We start from the raw sequence: 22,488 nt of genomic DNA on the forward strand, positions 1-22,488 counted from the left end.
AGTATATTATTCCAAATTCCTGGCAGTAATACAGTGCCAGGAAAGAGCACGAGCTAAGCATTATCTTGGACCAGTGTTTCTCAACCAAGGTGCAGTGAGGGGCTGCCACAGTACACAGAGGGATGAGAAGGAGCCACAGGATTCCTCCTAGGGGGCTGGGCTGTTTCCTCCTGTTTTGCATCTACTGGGTAATGCAGCTAATCAGGAGGAGAGGTCAAGAGCCTGGCAGGTGGGCTGAAGCAGACACAGAAGTAGCATGGGCAGGAAGGAGGTGTGTGGCTGTCTGTCCCGTGTGTGGCTGTCTGTCCCGTGTGTGTGGCTGTCTGTCCCGTGTGTGTGGCTGTCTGTCCCGTGTGCGTGTGTGGCTGTCCCGTGTGCGTGTGTGGCTGTTCCGTGTGCGTATGTGGCTGTCCCGTGTGCGTGTGTGGCTGTTCCGTGTGCGTGTGTCTCTCTCTTTCTCTCTCTCTCTTGTGTTGCTGTACAAGGAAGGAAAACAAGAGTATGAGGAACTTGTGTAGGCTCTATAACATATTATTATTCCCAATGCATGCGAGTGAAAGTTTTCTTGTTGGCAGCTTGGGGATCGAAACGGCGAACTGACAGCGCAGCTCAACCTCTCCGACCTGCAGATGGTGCTGGGACTGAGTTACAGCACGAATAACTCCGTACTGTCCGAAATCCAGGCCGCAGAGAGCAGCATGCACAGTAAGTGCCACTGATCCCACGTGTATGGGAAACGCAGAGCAGCATGCACAGTAAGTGCCACTGATCCCACGTGTATGGGAAACGCAGAGCAGCATGCACAGTAAGTGCCACTGATCCCACGTGTATGGGAAACGCAGAGCAGCATGCACAGTAAGTGCCACTGATCCCACGTGTATGGGAAACGCAGAGCAGCATGCACAGTAAGTGCCACTGATCCCACATGTATGGGAAACGCAGAGCAGCATGCACAGTAAGTGCCACTGATCCCACGTGTATGGGAAACGCAGAGCAGCATGCACAGTTAGTGCCACTGATCCCACGTGTATGGGAAACAGAGCAGCATGCACAGTAAGTGCCACTGATCCCACGTGTATGGGAAACGCAGAGCAGCATGCACAGTAAGTGCCACTGATCCCACGTGTATGGGAAACGCAGAGCAGCATGCACAGTAAGTGCCACTGATCCCACGTGTATGGGAAACGCAGAGCAGCATGCACAGTAAGTGCCACTGATCCCACGTGTATGGGAAACGCAGAGCAGCATGCACAGTAAGTGCCACTGATCCCACGTGTATGGGAAACGCAGAGCAGCATGCACAGTAAGTGCCACTGATCCCACGTGTATGGGAAACGCAGAGCAGCATGCACAGTAAGTGCCACTGATCCCACGTGTATGGGAAACAGAGCAGCATGCACAGTAAGTGCCACTGATCCCACGTGTATGGGAAACAGAGCAGCATGCACAGTAAGTGCCACTGATCCCACGTGTATGGGAAACAGAGCAGCATGCACAGTAAGTGCCACTGATCCCACGTGTATGGGAAACAGAGCAGCATGCACAGTTAGTGCCACTGATCCCACGTGTATGGGAAACACAGAGCAGCATGCACAGTAAGTGCCACTGATCCCACGTGTATGGGAAACGCAGAGCAGCATGCACAGGAAGTGCCACTGATCCCACGTGTATGGAAAACAGAGCAGCATGCACAGTAAGTGCCACTGATCCCACGTGTATGGGAAACACAGAGCAGCATGCACAGTTAGTGCCACTGATCCCACGTGTATGGGAAACGCAGAGAGCAGCATGCACAGTAAGTGCCACTGATCCCACGTGTATGGGAAACGCAGAGCAGCATGCACAGTAAGTGCCACTGATCCCACGTGTATGGGAAACGCAGAGCAGCATGCACAGTAAGTGCCACTGATCCCACGTGTATGGGAAACGCAGAGCAGCATGCACAGTAAGTGCCACTGATCCCACGTGTATGGGAAACGCAGAGCAGCATGCACAGTAAGTGCCACTGATCCCACGTGTATGGGAAACGCAGAGCAGCATGCACAGTAAGTGCCACTGATCCCACGTGTATGGGAAACGCAGAGCAGCATGCACAGTAAGTGCCACTGATCCCACGTGTATGGGAAACAGAGCAGCATGCACAGTAAGTGCCACTGATCCCACGTGTATGGGAAACAGAGCAGCATGCACAGTAAGTGCCACTGATCCCACGTGTATGGGAAACAGAGCAGCATGCACAGTAAGTGCCACTGATCCCACGTGTATGGGAAACAGAGCAGCATGCACAGTTAGTGCCACTGATCCCACGTGTATGGGAAACACAGAGCAGCATGCACAGTAAGTGCCACTGATCCCACGTGTATGGGAAACGCAGAGCAGCATGCACAGGAAGTGCCACTGATCCCACGTGTATGGAAAACAGAGCAGCATGCACAGTAAGTGCCACTGATCCCACGTGTATGGGAAACACAGAGCAGCATGCACAGTTAGTGCCACTGATCCCACGTGTATGGGAAACGCAGAGAGCAGCATGCACAGTAAGTGCCACTGATCCCACGTGTATGGAAAACAGAGCAGCATGCACAGTAAGTGCCACTGATCCCACGTGTATGGAAAACAGAGCAGCATGCACAGTAAGTGCCACTGATCCCACGTGTATGGGAAACACAGAGCAGCATGCACAGGAAGTGCCACTGATCCCACGTGTATGGGAAACGCAGAGCAGCATGCACAGTAAGTGCCACTGAGCTGCACAAGTGGCTTTTTGGACGTAAGGGAAAAGCGAAGGCACTTAGGCCTACATTTGAAATGTTCAACACAAACATTAGTCGAGCTGTCGCATACTTGAGTGCTTTCTTTTTATTGCTGAATAACTGTTATGGTAATTGGGACTGAGTTTTCCATAGCCGCTGATCGCTCCGTGTCCTGGGATTTAGTGGGACGGAGGTTTCCATAGCTGCTGATCGCTCCGTGTCCCGGGATTTAGTGGGACGGAGGTTTCCATAGCCGCTGATCTCTCCGTGTCCTGGGATTTAGTGGGACGGAGTTTCCATGGCCGCTGATCGCTCCGTGTCCTGGGATTTAGTGGGACGGAGGTTTCCATAGCCGCTGATCCCTCTGTGTCCCGGGATTTAGTGGGACTGAGTTTTCCATAGCCGCTGATCGCTCCGTGTCCTGGGATTTAGTGGGACGGAGGTTTCCATGGCCGCTGATTGCTCCGTGTCCTGGGATTTAGTGGGACGGAGGTTTCCATAGCTGCTGATCCCTCTGTGTCCCAGGATTTAGTGGGACGGAGGTTTCCATAGCCGCTGATCGCTCCGTGTCCTGGGATTTAGTGGGACGGAGGTTTCCATAGCCGTTGATCGCTCCGTGTCTTGGGATTTAGTGGGACGGAGTTTCCATGGCCGCTGATCTCTCCGTGTCCTGGGATTTAGTGGGACGGAGGTTTCCATAGCCACTGATCGCTTAGTGGGACGGAGGTTTCCATAGCCGCTGATCTCTCCGTGTCCTGGGATTTAGTGGAACGGAGGTTTCCATAGCCGCTGATCTCTCCGTGTCCTGGGATTTAGTGGAACGGAGGTTTCCATAGCCACTGATCGCTCCGTGTCCCGGGATTTCTCTTGACACTTCCACGTTCTGTCGGAAGTTTATAATGAGTTGTGTTTTTGTACGTTTTATTGTGTAGGTTCCCAGTCCCGGCTCAGCAGACGTCACAGCATGGAGAACTTGGAGCTTGTAAAGTTCACGCCGGAGAAGGTGACTTCCTAACCTTTCACAATACCCACTGTGCTGCCGATGTCTGAACATGTCGGCCTGCAGGGGCCATAATGAGGTTCAGGGCACGCAATGCTCCCCAAACATTCAGGCCCTGCCTAGGTTTTTATTTGTGTATTGCATTCATAGTGCTGTTATATACAGTAGTTGGTTAGTAATGGAATACTTTGTATTTTAGGATCCTTTTTATCAGTAAGATCGTGGGGGGGGGGGGGGGGGGGAGGGGGGTTGTGCACCTTCCAAGGGATAATTTCTTTCATGGTAATTTTTGAGGTTTTGGATTTTTCACTTGCGTTGGATCCCTCTTGGCACCGTGGTAACGAGATCCGGTTTTGATACCCACACTAAGTTATAAATCGGTTGAGTGTTGGAGATGTTGGTGGAGTGATATCTTCTATACATGAATGTTATATTTTCTCAGATCCAGAACTGGAACAGCGAGATTCTTGCAAAGCAGAAAGCTCTGCTCGCCAAGCCCTCCGCCAAGCTAATGTTTGTGAACCGACTGCGAGGCAAGAAGCTGAAAAACGGCACGTCCGGCAAAGTGTTACATGACGCCAGCAAAAAGACTGCCAACTCCCAGCACGTACGTTTCTCTGCCACCTTATATATAAACCAAACAGCCGTGCAGTCCCCATCCTATCTCCATTCTTAGAGTAGAGACACCTTTTAGAGTTGTGTGTTTTCAATTCCCCTTTATTAAAGAAGCCATTTTTAATACAGGATTAAAGCAGGGGTCTCCTGAGCTGAACCCCATTCATTTCAGCTCTGGTGACCTCATGCTTCCGGAGATACCCCTATAGGGGGCACCGGGAGTCACCGCCGGGTTTCTGAGCTCCTGGCCCTGCGGAATTACACACGCTGCCTCCGTCGAGCTGTTCCAAGCTACGCTAGTCGTTTTAATGCACATGTGAATGTTGTATTTAATATCACACAGGGTAGGTGTAAAGTGGTTTGTAACAGGTCAGGTTTTCAGGATATCCCAGTTTCAGCACAGGTGGTTCAGTCAAAGACTGAACCACCTGTGCTGAAGCAGGGATAATCTTAAAACCTGACCTGTTGGGGGGGACTGGAGTTGAGCACTTCTTGTTTATAACATGGAAGATAAGTACATTGGTGGCTCTGCCCCTTTCTTAGTGTTTGGAAGTATAATTTCCCCGCACATGCAGCTATTCTAACATCCTAGCACAGGCTGGTTACATCTGTGGGCATACAGGCGTTACACATGTCCCCGCACATGCAGCTATTCTAACATCCTAGCAGAGGCTGGTTACATCTGTGGGCATACAGGCGTTACACATATCCCCGCACATGCAGCTATTCTAACATCCTAGCACAGGCTGGTTACATCTGTGGGCATACAGGCGTTACACATGTCCCCGCACATGTCCCCGCACATGCAGCTATTCTAACATCCTAGCACAGGCTGGTTACATCTGTGGGCATACAGGCGTTACACATGTCCCCGCACATGCAGCTATTCTAACATCCTAGCACAGGCTGGTTACATCTGCTTAGATCTGTGGACAGGGCTACGGTCGCCACGTTGAAGTTTTTAGAACACAGGAAATCAAGCATGAGTGTGACGTCCTAATGGATGGATGAATGATTTGCTAACGCTTGGAGCTGAACGGTGTCTCCCGCGTGACCGTTATATTTTGGGGGTTTTATCCTCTCTGCGCTTGGCCGGGCGGGGAAAGACGTGCACTGAACTGACACTATAGGGGTGGGAGAATATGTAACGCCTATAGGGGTGGGGGTTATGGTATACAGGCATACCCCGCATTAACGTACGCAATGGGACCGGAGTATGTATGTAAAGCAAAAATGTACTTAAAGTGAAGCACTCCCTTTTTTTCCACTTATCGATGTATGTACCGTACTGCAATCATCATATACGGGCATAACTGATGTAAATAACGCATTTGTAACAGGCTCTATAGTCTCCCCGCTTGCGCACAGCTTCGGTACAGGTAAGGAGCTGGTATTGCTGTTCAGGACGTGCTGACAGGCGCATGCGTGAGCTGCCGTTTGCCTATTGGGCGATATGTACTTACTCGCGAGTGTCCTTAAAGTGAGTGTCCTTAAACCGGGGTATGCCTGTACTGAGAGAACCAGGCCGTGTCCTAACTTTATTATTATAATAACTTGGTCTATCGTAAAAGGGATCTATTACACGCAAGTAGAAATCTATTATGTTTTTATGACTGATTTAATGACAGTAATTTTAAGTTCAGACATTTCACATCAAGGCGTTAAAATACGGGACATTTATGCGTCCCAACAGACCTTTCTGCGGGACAAGTCAATGAAATAAGGGATGAACCTGTATACATGGCACATCGGAAGCCCTAAACAGCATGGAATTGTTTTTCGCTGTGTTTGACTTCCGTTGGTGTCCCAAATAAACCGGAGTAGATTTAAACGCTCACTTTTGTTAAAACATGAATTGAAGTCAGCGTTACTACAGTGGGAAATAAATATTTACCACTAATTCTGAACAAAAAAATTGGTGCTTCGCTCGACCCCGTTATAAATGTCGGACCAATTAAATGTCATTGCAACACTAACAATTGGCAGGACGCTCTTTAAGCGATGTGGTGCTGACCCAACGGGCAGCTACGGTTTTAAAGTTTTTATTCAGTTGGTTTTACAAGTTGTCCTTAGCTTTGCTTCATTGCTTGCTCGGCAATGCACAGCACGCGGCTAAACGGAAATAGTACTTGGCATGAGTGAAGATGTGAAGTCTCTCCGGGTTTAACCACCATTCTTGCAGCGCTCGGTCCCTGAACGCCACGGTCAGCGGAGACCCGCGTGGAATATAACAGTGTGTAGTAATGATGCAGGTCTCCGCTTTGCAACATCTGCTCACGAGGCACAAAAATGAGAGCGAGTTAGCCATACGGAGCTAGGACCGAGTGGGGTTTCCCACTTCAGAGGCAAGATCCGTATGCACATACATTGTGATTTCTCCATACATAATACTAGCTTGAGGCTCTCAGGCAGTGGAGGGTTAATGTGACCACCTTGACGTCCTTGTGAAACTTGGGTTTGGGATCCGGTTGTTCAGACGGCAGTCGCTGTCGGCTTGAATAACGGCACCGTCTCCTCTGTGCCCCCAGAAAGCAGCGAGTCCGGACGGGATTGGAGACGAGGGATTCTTTGATCTCCTGAGCCGATTTCAGAGCAACCGGATGGACGACCAGAGGTGCAGCTTACAGGATAAGAACCTCCTGCCTGTCGCCACCGCGGCGTCTTCCACTCCGCCTAAAACCATGAGAAAATGTAGGTCGCACATTAAGATAAAAGGGGCTTTTTTTATACTCGGGAAAGCAGCCAATTGAAGTAGACAGAAAACGTCGCGATCGCTCGCCTTGGCAAATATAGAATGAGCCTAAAATGTGACATACGGGGTCAAACAGCATTCACCCTTTATAAATGGGGTACGCTGATCCTTTAAAAATAAACATTGCCACTCTGATCTGCAGAGAAGTGAAAGCATTCTTGGATGTGGCATCTTCCGAATGGTTTCGCTGTTAAAAGCATTTTCAGATCTGGATCGCAGAGTCCCCAAGCCCTTCAAATAAACAAAGAATAGGGTAACAATTACAAATGCCCTATTTATATACACTGGTACGCGTGCAGTCCGAAGTGGGAGCACGTTGGGAGATACAGCAGCACTTGGGCGTGTCATACTGTCTAGGTGTAGAGAGGCAGAGTAATACATGTGGGATATGAAATACAGCCTGTTTTGGTGGCTGATGCAGAGCTTGTAACATAAAAGAATTGAGGAAGGATTGCAAGTAGTTAACAAAAACATTACATTACAAGCTCCCCCACCACATCCAATCTGCCCCCTCCCTACCTAACTTCAGAAGCCAACTCATCTGTTCTCTAATATTCCATGATCCCCCGTTAACCTCCTATCCCAGCCCCTTCCTCACCCCACCCTCCCTCACCCCACCCTCCCTAACACCCATAATCTCTACTACCCTCATTCCTTCCTAAAGTCACCCATCTCACCAATCGTATCCATTGTCCAACCCATCACCATGCCACCGACAAGACTAAATTCAGAGACCTGACCCCACCCCCTTCCCACCAACCAAGGCAGCTCTCAATGCATCTAACCCATACCCCACCATAATGCTCCCCCACCCACCAACCAAGCCAAGCTTTCAGTGCATCTAACCCATACCCCCACCATAATGCTCCCACCAACCAAGCCAAGCTTTCAATGCATCTAACCCATATCCCCACCATAATGCTCCCCCACCCACCAACCAAGCCAAGCTCTCAATGCATCTAACCCATACCCCCACCATAATGCTCCCCCACCCACCAACCAAGCCAAGCTTTCAATGCATCTAACCCATACCCCCACCATAATGCTCCCCCACCCACCAACCAAGCCAAGCTCTCAATGCATCTAACCCATACCCCCACCATAATGCTCCCCCACCCACCAAGACAGCTCTCAGTGCATCTAACCCATACCCCCACCATAATGCTCCCACCCACCAACCAAGGCAGCTCTCAATGCATCTAACCCATACACCCACCATAATGTTCCCTCCCATACACACAATTACATCTCAACAATTACTCTACTAATCTATATATAACCACACCTTTTTGTTTTACTACCTAAAGTACAGCGCCCTGGATAAGGACGTTATATAAATGTTATAAAGAACAACAATATTAGCCTGAAATACGATTTCCCCAGAAACTACTGTGGAATTTGAAAAGACCCCTTCTTCCTACCCGATGGGCCTGCACCGTACTGAAACCGCCATTATAGCGCTGACCAAGTGCACAACACTTTATGGAGAAGGGAGTCATGTATAATGTAATACAGGGATGATTTTAGAAGTGTTAAACTCCCAGCACAATGCGTTGGGATTAACATCTGACACATACCCATTACTCATATACTTACGTAGCTTCCCCTCCACTTTCAGCTCTGTCTGCCTCTGCCGTGTCACCGAACACCAATGACTTCCTGGACTTGATTGCAAGCTCACAGAGTCGGCGGTTGGACGATCAGAGAGCCAGTTTCAGCAACTTACCGGGGCTGCGGCTCAACCAACAGAACAGCCACTCCGTCCTGGGCTGCCTGATGGCCAGCGAGAACCGTGAGCCTGATGAACACTTCTTTGACATGCTGGTGAAATGCCAGGTGAGGTGGCTTTCCCTGCAGGGACTTGTCTATCTGTGGGGGAGGGCTTCCATTTGTTTGACAGCCGAATGCTTGGGAGGGGACATTGCATGAAAATCTAAAGCAGGGGTGGCCAACTCCCGTCCTCAAGGGCCACCAACAGGTCAGGTTTTCAGGATATACCTGCTTCAGCACAGGTGGCTCACACAAAAACTGAGCCACTGATTGAGCCACCTGTGCTGAAGCAGGGATATTCTAAAGACCTATTGGTAGCCCTTAAAGCACTGGATTTAGCCACCCCTGCTCTATGGGGACAGATATGTCCCGGAGAATCGCATCTATGGGCATCGATCTTGTAGAGGCGTCCCGCTGAATGTTTTTCACTTTAATCAAACTCACAATATATTCCTAAACGGGATAAGTTATATCTATGAAGAACTCTGTATGTTCCCTGCAAAGTATGTCCTGGGCAATCCGTTTAGTTCCTGAACGAATGGTGAACACGCCCCCACTCCGTAGTGCAAGGCCTTCCCCAGTATGTTACTTAGTGGGACTGTACCTGTACATGCACCTCGGGCTTATCCATCAGTGTTTATTATTGTATTTCATTCACGTCCCAGGGCTCCCGGTTGGACGACCAGCGCTGCGCCCCTCCCCCGCCCCCCAAGAAGGGTCCCACCGTCCCGGATGAAGACTTCTTCAGCCTTATCCTGCGCTCGCAAGCCAAGCGTATGGACGAGCAGAGGGTCACTCTCTCCTCCCACCTCAAGAGACCGAATTCCAGTTAAGGCGAGCCGGCCTCACCCTCTTTGCTGCCAGCGAGCCTGCAACGCTGCCCCCCTCTGGCAGCAAAAAGGGGCAACAAGTCTCCTTTTATTTTTTTTAGAGCTAACACAATTCAGGGGTATTTCATAGTACTGTAATTTTCACTCTGTGCTTCTGGAACGTTCTGACTGCTCGCTCAGTATCTGTATGCGACCGCCTCCAGTGTTACAGGGACCCTAGCATTAAAGAGTTAAACCTCTAGAGCTACAGGCATCTGTCCCCCGAAAAATACTGCCCATGTGTCCTATTACCGCCAAGAGTATCCAGGGAGCCCAAGCACCCCACTTACAGGATAGCACAGGGGGGGAAACTCCAGTCCTCAAGGGCCACCAACAGGCCAGGTTTTCAGGATATCCCTGCTTCCGCACAGGTGGTGCAGTCGAAGAGTAAGTCACTGATTGAGCCACCTGTGCTGAAGCAGGGATATCCTGAAAACCTGGTGTGTTGGTGGCCCTCGAGGACTGGAGTTGACCACCCCGGGGGTTAGCAGGAGACAAGTGCCAAAGCGGCCGTCTCTGAGCAACTTACCTGCTTCCCAGAGCATCCACCCAATTACCCCATGTCCCGTCCCGTCCCCCCGCCCCTGCAGTGCTATCTGACAAGGTAATTACCAGTGAAGTTACCGGGTTTTTATCTCCCTCCAGGGGAACCCAATGGCTGCCAGGTTTTGGCCAATAGTAAGCAGCAGCATCACCGGTTGCGGCTTCTTATTGTGACGGCCATTTAAATCCCTTATAAAAAGGAGGAAATAATACCAGGAACTTCACCGGGGGGGGAGGGGGCACGGCGCATCTTGAGAACTGGAGGGTCCCTGGAGCTAAAAATAGTGCGGCTCATCTCTGCGGGACCCCCGTCTCCCATCCGGTTTACCAAAAGTTATGGGGAATGTTAGTTTAAATAAGTTGCCAAGTAGGAAGTCTCCTGTCAGTAGCAGTAACTTGTTTTGAAGCACTAAACACTACACTGTGTTCCACGTCCTGTAAATACTGTCTTTGTTTTACCATTAGGTTGGTTTGGTTTTATTGTCTGTTTTAAGAGGGGTACGTGATAATGTGGTTATTATGAACTTAATCTTGGGAGATGTGCTACAAGAGACGCACAATACGCAGTCTCCAAAAAGGGCTATTTTTTTTTTTTAGAAATAATACTTTAGGATTATACAAAAAAAAAAGTGTTAAAAAATTAAAAAAGAGGTACTATTTAATGTTGTGTGTTGTAAGACAGACAACACAACACGGCAGCCAATTGTGTAAAGGGATCATGGATTGTTATGTTTTTATGATTATTTTTTAACCGTGATTTTCTTACCACTAATTGCTCAATTTGTATTGTTTGTTTGAGTTTTCCTGTTTTATACGAGCTGTGGGAGGCCTATCGAGGAATAAACTTCCGCGTAGAATACATTCCTTGGTGTTTTGTGTGATTTATTTATATTTATACAGCTCCAATCAGCACTGCACGTACACTGTACAAAAATGTGCAGCAGATAGGACAGGGGGCGCAACTCCAGTGATCAAAAGTGCCCCCCCCCAACCGTTCAGGATATCGCAGCTTCAGCACAGGGTGCTCAATCAGTCCCTGCTTCAGCACAGGCGCCTCAATCTTCAATTGAACCACCTGTGCTGAAGCTGGGATATCCTGAAAACCTGACATTTTCGGGGGGACTATAGGACTAGAGTTGAGCCCCCTTGAGATGGGACGCGCATTAAAAGGAAGGAGTCGTTACCGCCACGAGTTTGCAAATTGATGGGGTTTAACGCAATCGCATTGTTGGCTTTGGAAACAGGTGTCCTCTTTCTTGCAATTACATTTGGAGGGGGCGGACATTCGTCACAATATAATGCAGCCATCAAAAGGGGGGGAAACCTAATACGGACTTTAAAGCAGCAAGTGTACGAGTCTTATTATTGTACAGTATTTGAACCAAGGGGTCCCCCGCAGCTGAACCCCACTATTCCACGCCGAGGACCACCCCGTTGCCTAGATACTTGCTGTGTGCGGTTTCCTATTGGCACTCGCTGTAAGATGTTACAAGACTGCCCGGTACGGTGGAGGATTATCTCTGCAGGGGTCCGATTGGAAGCCCCCCACAGTGCGATCACGGCAGCACCAGCTCCGGGTCCCGAAGTCTCGCTATATCTGTATTTACATAAAATCAATCCCCAAAGTACCAATCTTTTAAAATGTTAACCTGGGGCAAGTAAAAAAAACTAAATGTATATTTGCAACTTTATACTTTCAACTCTGATCATGACTGCAGGAAAACCCCCGATATATTCCACTCCATGTGCGCTGAAATACCACTGCACAGAGCTGCTCTTTTAGTTACCACAAAACGTTTCCTCTAGGCCGCACAAAATAGGACTGGACAAATATTTTTAATTTGCAGATCCAATATAAAGAACATTTTAGTAAACAAAATCTTACAAACACGTCGTCCGTCACAAGCATCTTACTCATACATAGCAGGCACTTCCCATACATAAAGCTTGTTTTTATTAACATACATTGATCAAAGGAGGACTGTTAGAAGTGGAGATAATATGCAAGTAAAACAGGAATATAATGCATTGTATAAGGATGCTGAATAAATCCATGCACCTTCAACTTCGCACAATTCCTCCTAAACAAAGTTAACATGCACATTTTATCCGCTATCTTCCCCCCATCTCCCCCAGGGATGTCATGGAATCTTTATTGATAAGAGCTGCAGCATTAACTACTTATGGCACCATCAAATCACACAGTTGGAACTGTCCCTATATAACAGCAAATTGATAAAAGCAGTTGTACTGGGTGCTCAATTACTGGCTCACAAATGTTGGCATGTAATAAAGATATGTGGAGACACAGTATTCTTAAACAGAAGGGGGCGAGGTACAATCTTCCAAAAATATATGCATCTGATAATGGGTGAGGAGTCTAATGTCTATAACAAGGGACAGATATTCCCTGAAGGCAATGAGTGGGTGGAGATGAATCCTGCCCTCTAAGCCTCATGGGATATCTAGACAAAAATGAAAAGACTCATTCACAGTTGATCTCTATCACCCCTGAATCTGTCTCCGAGGATGGCGTGCAGCTGCTTCTAACGATCCAAATGTAGAAACAAGAGGGTAACAGCGCACAGCGCACAGCCACAGAGAGTCCGGGTCAAACGTAATTAAAAAAACGTATTTATTGAAAAACATATTATAAAGGAGGTTACGTTTCACCCGGACCCTGGCTGTGCGCCTTTATCCTCTTTTTTTTCCCCCTACCTATATAACAGGAGATATTAATTAATTCTACCTTCGATTGGATATATCCCACAGCCGACTGAGACAAGCTACCCAGTATTTAGTGCTTCATTTTGATGTGTTGCACACATTACCCCGAGTAATATACGCCACAGCACTCCTAGCAGGTCTGTGAACATTTATGCTAAGCAAGATCCTCCATTTATAGTCAATTTGTAAACTGTTACACTGCTGCTTCTATTTCTACTTTAATTCAAGATGATCATTAAAAAGATAGACCATCATTAGTAGATTGGGTGATATTACCCCAATAATTGTAGGACTTAATGTGCGGTATATACTACAGGGGATATTGAATACCATACTGTAATTCTATACTCCCATTTCCGCCGCCCTGCCCCCTCCTCATTTTTAGTTCGATTTGCCTTTTAAGCTCCATTATTTTATATAGACCCATTAAATGTCATGTTTTAATCACATATTACTCACTAGCACGGTATTTCCACCTCTCACTGGTGTGCACACAGGTAGAGACATACTCTGGTTCCTTGAACCGTGTTGTCCTTTGCTGATTAAAGCAGCCTTGAGAAAAGCGTTAGGCGAAACACACACCGGCAAATTGCGACATCCACTTGATATGACATCGCAGGGGGAGAGAGGAAGATAACGGTGACATTTATTAGCACTCACTCGTCCCATTGCTATGCGCTTATTTTTATCCTTTGCTGTCCGCTCAGTGGGAGAAGTGTGTGGGTAACATGTCTCTTACACCTTACGATCTGACTTTCCCCGCTACTGCCCAAGTCGTAGTACTATTGATCTGTCAAAACAACCTTTCTTCTCTCCCCACTGCAGGGTCCTGTCCGATTCCCAGCCTGCGTAGGTGTCCAGCAGGGGCTATTTCAGACCATCGTGTTTACAGTGCACTTCTTTGCCTCCAATCTATATACAGGAGCTTGGCTATATCCCTAACGTGTGAGCATTTTGTGTGTACCTGAGATAGGAGCCACTGTGTAGCTATTACTTAATACTCCGTTACTCATGCAGCTGATGCTACGACACTGACGCAGAGATTGTGTGCTGCCCCGCTGAGCTCAGTATGCAGGCGATTTATCCCCTTACATAGCGCATAGTTAAAAATGTCATTGTTATTTTGATATAGCAATGTGGTCATTTGATCCGAGCCTTCATCTTTTATTTTGAGTGCATTACTATGAAAGATCGCCATTTTAATCACCACCATTCACCAGCACCCCTGGGATGGGAGTGTTCATCAGATATTGGGAACGCTCTTTCTTTTGGGTTCGTTACTGCTGTTATTTTCCCATCGAAGCACTTTCCAACGGGATCAGAATCAGGCTGCAGCGTGGGTCCCCTTTCTCCCATCCTGGGGTTGTTACAGCCCCAGTATTTATCAGCGCACGGTCACTAGGCAGCTCGAAGCAACATCTCTACTACCTCTGCCCTGGAGAGGTGGGGGGGGCTGCATGTTGCCCCCAATGATCAAAACCAGGGTTGTCAAACACGCGGCCCAAGCAACCTTGCAATGCGGCCCGGAGCCTGAGGTGGCAGGTTGTCTGGCCGGGAGTGAGAGTGGGAGGGAGCTTGTTTGGTTATTCCTTTGGGAGGGTGGCATGTTTGGAGTTGTGAGAAAGAGGATGGGGGGGGGAGAGAGAGACAGAGTAGATAGGGGATACACAGAGGAGAGGAGAGAGTGGGGAGGATGAGGGAGAGGATGGATAGGATACCATCGACATATATATTTTTAATAGGGAATGTTTATAGTGTCCTTCTGTCCCTGATGGCGCGGCCCTTGCGGTCAGATTTAAGGATTGGCACTTTGTTTTTCTGAGTTTGACGGGCCTGATGTAAACACTTCCAGCCTCTCACCGCTATATCTCTTTAGAGAAAACAGAACATATTTTATGTCAAAAAGGTGCAATCCCCACCCGGAAACTAACAGGCTCTCCTAATCTGTGCTAATAAAGTACCCATCTGCTTTCATTTCTTATGGGCCTCAGAGTGAGTGTTTCCTTGCCCCTTATCTTTATTGGCTGTCTGATAAGGACAGGGTGGAATAAGGGGAGTGAGGGGGCTTTGCCGGCGCAAACTCTTGTTGAACACGCAGGGATATCAGATAAAAAAGGAGCAGCCAGAGGAAGTTACACCTCTCTGAAACTTTTTAAAAAGACATAAAAATATTTATAGGTGCCAGATTTGAAAAAGGTGTCCATCACCCACGTGTGACCCCTATAAAAAGGTGTCCATCACCCACGTGTGACCCCTATAAAAAGGTGTCCATCACCCACGTGTGACCCCTATAAAAAGGTGTCCATCACCCACGTGTGACCCCTATAAAAAGGTGTCCATCACCCACGTGTGACCCCTATAAAAAGGTGTCCAGCATCCACGTGTGACCCCTATAAAAAGGTGTCCACCACCCACCTGTGACCCCTAAACATGTCACTGCCATTAGATTTGATTCTTTATAGTTATACTTTCAGAAAACAGGACTGGCAACAATAGTTCCTGCAAATTGACAATTACGCGCGACTAAGTTACTGCGGCACACAAGTCCACGTCAGAGATCGCCACTTACGGTGCTTGTAAGAGTCTCCACGTCTGGTGCGCTCTCCGCTGGACTTGGCGGTGCAGGAGATATAGGGCTCGCTCTGCTTTGGTCGACCTCAGAATTACACTCCAGTGCCTCCTCTGACTCCTTGTCTGACACATGATCCATTGTGGGTCTCCATGGCTCGCTCCCAGAATCCTTTTCTTCACACGGGAGCGAGGGCGCTGCAAACTGAACACAGTGTGCATAAAATCTAGTACACAATGCTCTCGTACAGCTCAACAAGGCGCACGAGAAGAAGTGGGCACATATACCTATATAATTTACCAGCACTGTACCCTTTTCCTGGCAGGACGTGAAGGGGGAATAACCATTACGTACATAGTGTAGGCTTCCTTTCAACCAATACCCTGACAACGGAGTGTAGCCACGTCGCAGCCGGTCAGAGGATTTCCACTATCCAATAAAGTTTTAATTTCATATCAAACTTACTCCTCCTGTATATGGTCGGCGATATTTTTCTTTTTCTCAAATCCTGATAAGCTCCGTCATGAAAAGGGAGGGAGAGCATGCGTGAGAGAGACCTCTTGCACAGAGAGAGCGCGTGAGTGTAAGATCTCGCACATGCGGACAGAGAGCGCATGAGAGAGACAGTGTGTATAGATAGATACACATACACAAAATCTACTGAAGTCCTTTTTTCACGAGTGGCCTAATGGTAAGAGCAGAGGCTTTGGGAGTGAGAAAAACTACATTAGAGGCGCAGTGCCATCTTCTCGTTGAGTAATTAGAGGAGGGGCCTCCACTTTATTTGCCTGTAGGCATCAAATTGAAATCATATGTTAGGTCCGGCCACTTACGTTGCTTGTCAGAGTCTCCACCACCTCTCTCACGGGTGTCTTCTCCGGTCTCGGTGGCTGCTGCTGTGTGGGACCTGCAGGTCTCTCTCGGGTGTGATTATTTCCTGAGGACTTCCTTGATTCCTTTTCCGGAATCTGCTCCTTCTTCCTGGGTTGTGACTGCTCTCTCCCAGGCTCTTCCCTCTCGTCACACACGGGATCTGGAGCTGCAATCTAAACATTATTTTGTATAAATGTTTTATCTCGTATGCTGTAATAATCTGATCTGCTCTCCTCTTATCCCAAAGCCACACAGCAAACCTTCTGCTTTATAAAAATACAATGCTGACCAAGGCCCAGATCAACAAATCCGGGCTCACCATCATGTTACCTAAACCAGGAGCGGGCGTGATGTTCCCTGAGGTTACCGTCTATCCTCACAGCTAATTATATGCAAAAGCAGCGTCCGTTCTACATGTTATGGTGGCTTCAGTCAGGTGACATTTCAGAGCTATATTAGTAAGAGCACAGCAGCCAAGTTTAAAGTAGCGTGCAGTTGGATTTTAAAAGGGAGTTCAAAAGGAGTGAACAAGTGGACAACACCTACTGGATCCTGGATCCTACCCCTGAATCCTGGATTTTAACTATGCTGGGAAGGAAGATATTATCTATCCCCGACTGCACATCTCAGCACGTTACTATTGCTGTCATGCCACCTTCACTATTTATCTTTGCTAGGGCCTCACTTCTTTTCAAATGATGCACTTCTTTCTACCAGCCTCATTATGTCTCTAACTCTATTCATATATCTCCATCTCTCCTTCCTTCCCCACTTCTCAGTTCACATGAACTCCTTTCTTACCTGCGCCCTCTGACATCCCACAGCTATATCCCCCTGCACTAAAATACACCACTACAAATCTTCCTCACACATCCTCTTTCTATCCATGCTTCTCCGTGCTTCTGGGGATATCTCTCCCGATCCTGGTCCCTGCCTTATTCCTACATGCGCTCGTCCTCACCTGCCAAATGCAACTTCTACTCCTTCTGGTATCAACCCCTCCAACCTCATACCCATTCACTGACACCCACCCCTCCTCTCTCCCATTCTGCTGTGCCCTTTGGAAAGCTCGCTCCCTTTCTAACAAGTTCCTCTCTGTGCATGACTTCTTTCTCTCTCACTCTCCCCACTCCTATTTGCTATAACTGATACCTGGCTCACTCAGTCTGACTCTGCTCTGGAAGCTGCCCTCTCTTATTGTGGCCTTTCTTTCTCCCATACTCCAAGCCCTGGTGGCAGGGGTGGAGGCGTGGGTCTCCTGCTCTCCTCTCTCTGCCATTACCGAACTCTTCCTATTCCTCCCTCACCAACACAACAACACAAATAGAACTGAAACATAAGCTATCTGGTGCTTAGGACAAAAGGCAAAAGGAAACACACAAGTAATCACAGGATTACATAAAGGTCCCATATATAGCACTCATGATTGATAACACTATAAGTAAAAGTGTTATTACAATGGAAGCCACAAATGGCCAAATCCCACAATGGGGTCAGCCGCAAAGGTCAAACAACAAAAATAATAAAGTTTTATTAAACAATTAAAACCCGACGATACACCATAAAAAATGCAATAAAATGCATAGTTAAAAGTCCCCAAAAGTGTATGGTGGAGAGAGAAATAGGCAGTGTAATATGTCATATGCCCAAATCACACTAGAAAATAGTGATAAGCTGTACTAGCAACACCAGTCTCACATCAACTTCTTGTGAGGCTGTATAGGCAAAGTGCATGTCAAAACATGCAGCAGGGGAGAAAGAACTTAATCACTCCCCAAAACACTAAATAAATAAGTCTGGCAGTGAATATACGACCTGAAATAGTGTATCCTTAGTAGGAAATAGTCAGCTGCAGCCCTGGGAAGTGTCCCGGACTGATCTCGCCTCCAAGCACTGAATCACGTGAGCGTCAGCGTGATGACGTCACGCGTACCCCAATGTACATTTCGCGCGTCACAGCGCTTGAGAAAATGCACTTTGCCTATACAGCTTCACAAGAAGTTGATGTGAGACTGGTGTTGCTAGTACAGCTTATCACTATTTTCTAGTGCGATTTGGGCATATGACATATTACACTGCCTATTTCTCTCTCCACCATACACTTTTGGGGACTTTTAACTATGCATTTTATTGCATTTTTTATGGTGTATCGTCGGGTTTTAATTGTTTAATAAAACTTTATTATTTTTGTTGTGTTTGACCTTTGCGGCTGACCCCATTGTGGGATTTGGCCATTTGTGGCTTCCATTGTAATAACACTTTTACTTATAGTGTTATCTATCATGAGTGCTATATATGGGACCTTTATGTAATCCTGTGATTACTTGTGTGTTTCAACAGGCAGAATACGCAAGGCAGGGAAAACAGTAGGATGCTTAGGGCAAGCACTTCGTCACAATAACAAGGTTATGCTCAGCCAACTTGGAGCAGGGATGGCTGAGCATATAAGGGAGTGACAGCCAATGGCAAGGCTGCAGCAGGCTAAGAGCAATCAGTGGTCACACCCATTCAGTGCATTGATAGGCAGGGGCGGAGTGTACCGTAGGTGTGGGGTTATAGGTGATGGAATTAACCCTATGTGTGTCCATGGTAACGCGGCGCCAGCGTGTAGGTGCTTGGGCGGTTCCACATGGCGTCACAGGATGCGTTGCGGGGGCGGAGCCTAGGCCAGATCCTGGTGGGTGTAGCGCGTAGGTTGCGTGTTGTAAGGATTGGGCTTCGGTCCCGCCCGTGTGTGGTGTCTCGTGACGAGACGGGTGACGCGCCTCACACTGAGGTTGCCCACTCCTCAATCCCCCCGAACAGGTCAGGTCTCAGGATCTCTCAGCACAGGGGGCTCAATCAGTCCCAGCTTCAGCACAGGGGGCTCAATCAGTCCCAGCTTCAGCACAGGGGGCTCAATCAGTCCCAGCTTCAGCACAGGTGGCTCAATCAGTCCCAGCTTCAGCACAGGTGGCTCAATCTAACTCTGATTGAGCTACCTGTGCTGAAGCTGGGATATCCTGAAAACGTGACTTGTTGGTGGGGGGCTTGAGGACTGGAGTTGAGCCCCCCTGATGTAGGCGGTATCTTCCCCCATAAACTTCAGTGGGATTACCCATTGCTGCCCCCATACACATCAGCAATGTCACTCATAACGATCTTATTAAACCCCATTAAACTCAGACCCTAGCTGAATGTAAAAGACAAAAGGCGCATGGCTGAAATAAATACATAAAGGGAACACAAAGGGATAAAGGGAACTCCCCCAATAATTACGGATGAAGAGAACATTGTATCTTTAACCTGCATTATCACATCATTACGTTCATGTGAGGCTGCAACGCCACAAACACACTATATAGTCTATATAGGCAAACACTATACAGTCGAGACACACAATATACAGTATAGAAAGACACACGCGTGCGTCTGTGAATACATTATAGAGAGAGGCACACACTATACAGTATAGAGACACACACTATACAGTATATAGAGACACACACATACTATACAGTATAGAGACACACATCCTATACAGTAGAGACACACATACAGTATAGAGACACAATATACAGTATAGACACACACACACACACACACACACTATACAGTATAGAGCCACTACACAGTATATAGACACACTATACAGACACACACATGTACTATACAGTATAGAGACACAATATACAGTATAGAGACACACTATAGACACTATACAGTATTTAGACACACACACTATACAGTAGAGACAAACTATACAGTATAGACACACAAACTATACAGTATAGAGACACACAAACTATACAGTATAGAGACACACATACAGTATAGAGACACAATATACAGTATAGACACACACACACACTATACAGTATAGAGACACTATACAGTATATAGACACACTATACCGACACACATGTACTATACAGTATAGAGACACACAATATACAGTATAGAGACACACACTATAGACACTATACAGTATAGAGACACAAACAATAAGTATAGAGACACACAATATACAGTAGAGACACACAAACTATAAGTATAGAGACACACAATATACAGTATAGAGACACACAAACTATACAGTATAGCGACACAAACTATACAGTATAGAGACACAAACTATACAGTATAGTGACACGTGCGTGCGTCTGTGAATACATAATTTTCTGAGTTTTACTAATTTTCAATTCAAAATCTCCATCCCCCAAAAGAGTATTTATCACACGGTTTGAAGGTGCAAGAAGTGTGACGTGATATTGCACACTTTTCCGCCCGGATTCCCGTGACTCACCGGGGCCCACGTAATGAAAGCTTCCTTCCTGTTATCCGTGATGTCCCCAGCTCGTAGGTTCTCCGGCACTCGCTCCACAACTCGCTGCCCCCCCTCTCTGTCCCGCTTGGGCCACTCCAGCTGGTTGGGGTCTCTGCCTCGGTAACGCTGGTGATTCCCGTCTTCTATAAAGCGGCCGTGATCCGGTCTCTGCTGCTCCACAGGTACGGGTCGGTCCCTCTCTGGGCTCGGCAAGTGGCGGATGTTGGAGAATTGGCCGACAGATCTGCCGGTCCCATAACAAAAGCCCTATAAGAGTACGAAAGTGAGAAGTGGGACGCGCAAATCTGTCAGTACGAGGAGCCGGCGGTTATAAGCACAGAGGAGAGACAGGAGCGTCTCCATCTCCAGGAAACGCAGGATGCATCCGCTAAACAGCGGCCATGTTTGCGGTGTGTGGGAAAACAGAGGAAAGGAGTGAGGGTGGTGTGTGTTGGGAGAAGACTTTGAGGGCTGTGTGTGTGTGTGTGTTGGTGTGTGTGTGTGTGATGGGTTTGTGTGTTTGTTGGGAGGTGAGTGTGACGGCTTTGTGTGTGGCGGGTGTGATGGGTTTGAGTGTGTGGGGAGGGTGTGATGGGTTGGTGTGCATGTGCAGGAGTGATGTCTGTGTGTGTCTGTGAGGGAGTGTGATGGCTTTGTGTATGTGTGTATGTGTGCTTGTGTAGGGGAGAGGGGGCGTGATGACTGTGTGGGGGAGGTGTGATGGCTTTGTGCATGTGTGTATTTTAGGGATGATGACTGTGTGTGTTGGCGGTGTGACTGTGTGGGAGTGTGTGATGGCTGTGTGTGGGGGAGTGATGGCTGTGTGTGTGTGGGGATGAGATGGCTGTGTGTGTGGTGAGCTGTGTGATGGCTTTGTGTGTGGGGAGGTGTGTGATGGCTTTGTGTGTGATGGCCGTGTGTGTGGGGTTGTGTGTGATGGCCGTGTGTGTGTGTGGGGTGGTGTGTGATGGCTGTGTGTGTGTGTGGTGGTGTGTGATGGCTTTGTGTGTGGGGAGGTGTGTGATGGCTTTGTGTGTGGGGAGGTGTGTGATGGCTTTGTGTGTGGGGAGGTGTGTGATGGCAGTGTGTGTGTGGGGGGAGGTGTGTGATGGTGTGTTAGTGTGTGTGTGTGTGTGTGTGTGTGTTAGTGTGTGTGTGGGAAGCGTGAGATCTGAAGAGAAGGGTTGCTCCGAAATGTTAATAGTCGCCTGGGTTAGAGAATGATGGTGTCAAAAATGACTGTGCACAAAATAACAGAGAAATCTCACCAACGCAGCCAAGGCCATGAGAATTAACACAGGGATCTGCAGTAGGACGGGGATTTCCGAGAGGAAACCTTTCAGAAACTCTCCCATTCCCTTTCCCACGTGTTTCAGCGGCTCCGTGATGAAGTTTGTGAAAGTCAGAGCCAGCGCCTAGAAGGAAGGAGAGGAGTGTAAGCTCTCAGGATCGGGGCACTCATTACCGCTCTGTATCCGTTTGTGCATGTAGGTCATCAAATCTCTGCACCCCCCATTGTACCGCGCTGCGGAATATGTTGGCGATTTACAAACAAACGATAATATGGATTCAGCAATTTATCCCGTCATTCTATGCCCGGTTCATTCCGTGTGACTCACCCAATACTCACTGTGACTGTTTTCTGTCATGTAATATGCCATGTTTATATCATCAGTATGTTTAACTTATTTGTGTCACCCCCAAATGGTCC

The 22,488-nt window shown here is 47.8% G+C and overlaps 2 protein-coding genes across 10 annotated transcripts in view; one reads left to right on the forward strand and one right to left on the reverse strand.

Moving 5' to 3' along the window:
• GPSM2 (G protein signaling modulator 2) overlaps positions 1–11,163 on the forward strand; it is a 57,307-nt gene extending 46,144 nt beyond the window's left edge. For all 6 annotated transcript variants that reach the window (XM_075617080.1, XM_075617081.1, XM_075617076.1 and 3 more), the window contains 6 exons: positions 576–705; positions 3,686–3,756; positions 4,196–4,360; positions 6,897–7,059; positions 8,739–8,956; positions 9,556–11,163. In XM_075617080.1, coding sequence (XP_075473195.1) covers positions 576–705; positions 3,686–3,756; positions 4,196–4,360; positions 6,897–7,059; positions 8,739–8,956; positions 9,556–9,723 — 915 coding nt within the window. In that variant the 3' untranslated portion in view covers positions 9,724–11,163. The remainder of the gene's footprint in view (positions 1–575; positions 706–3,685; positions 3,757–4,195; positions 4,361–6,896; positions 7,060–8,738; positions 8,957–9,555) is intronic.
• Positions 1–22,488, reverse strand: part of CLCC1 (chloride channel CLIC like 1) — a 67,181-nt gene that overhangs the window by 7,441 nt on the left and 37,252 nt on the right. For 3 of the 4 annotated variants that reach the window (XM_075617084.1, XM_075617082.1, XM_075617083.1), the window contains exons 9-12: positions 22,046–22,192; positions 20,757–21,044; positions 16,432–16,644; positions 15,599–15,802 (exon numbers count right to left, since the gene is read on the reverse strand). In XM_075617084.1, the coding sequence (XP_075473199.1) occupies positions 15,599–15,802; positions 16,432–16,644; positions 20,757–21,044; positions 22,046–22,192 (852 nt within the window). Of the gene's footprint in view, positions 1–12,122; positions 14,900–15,598; positions 15,803–16,431; positions 16,645–20,756; positions 21,045–22,045; positions 22,193–22,488 lie in introns of those variants that run through there. The other variant, XM_075617085.1, reaches the window with a different exon arrangement.

This window comes from Ascaphus truei, chromosome 10 (assembly GCF_040206685.1).
Source record: "Ascaphus truei isolate aAscTru1 chromosome 10, aAscTru1.hap1, whole genome shotgun sequence".
NCBI classification, from domain to species: domain Eukaryota; kingdom Metazoa; phylum Chordata; class Amphibia; order Anura; family Ascaphidae; genus Ascaphus; species Ascaphus truei.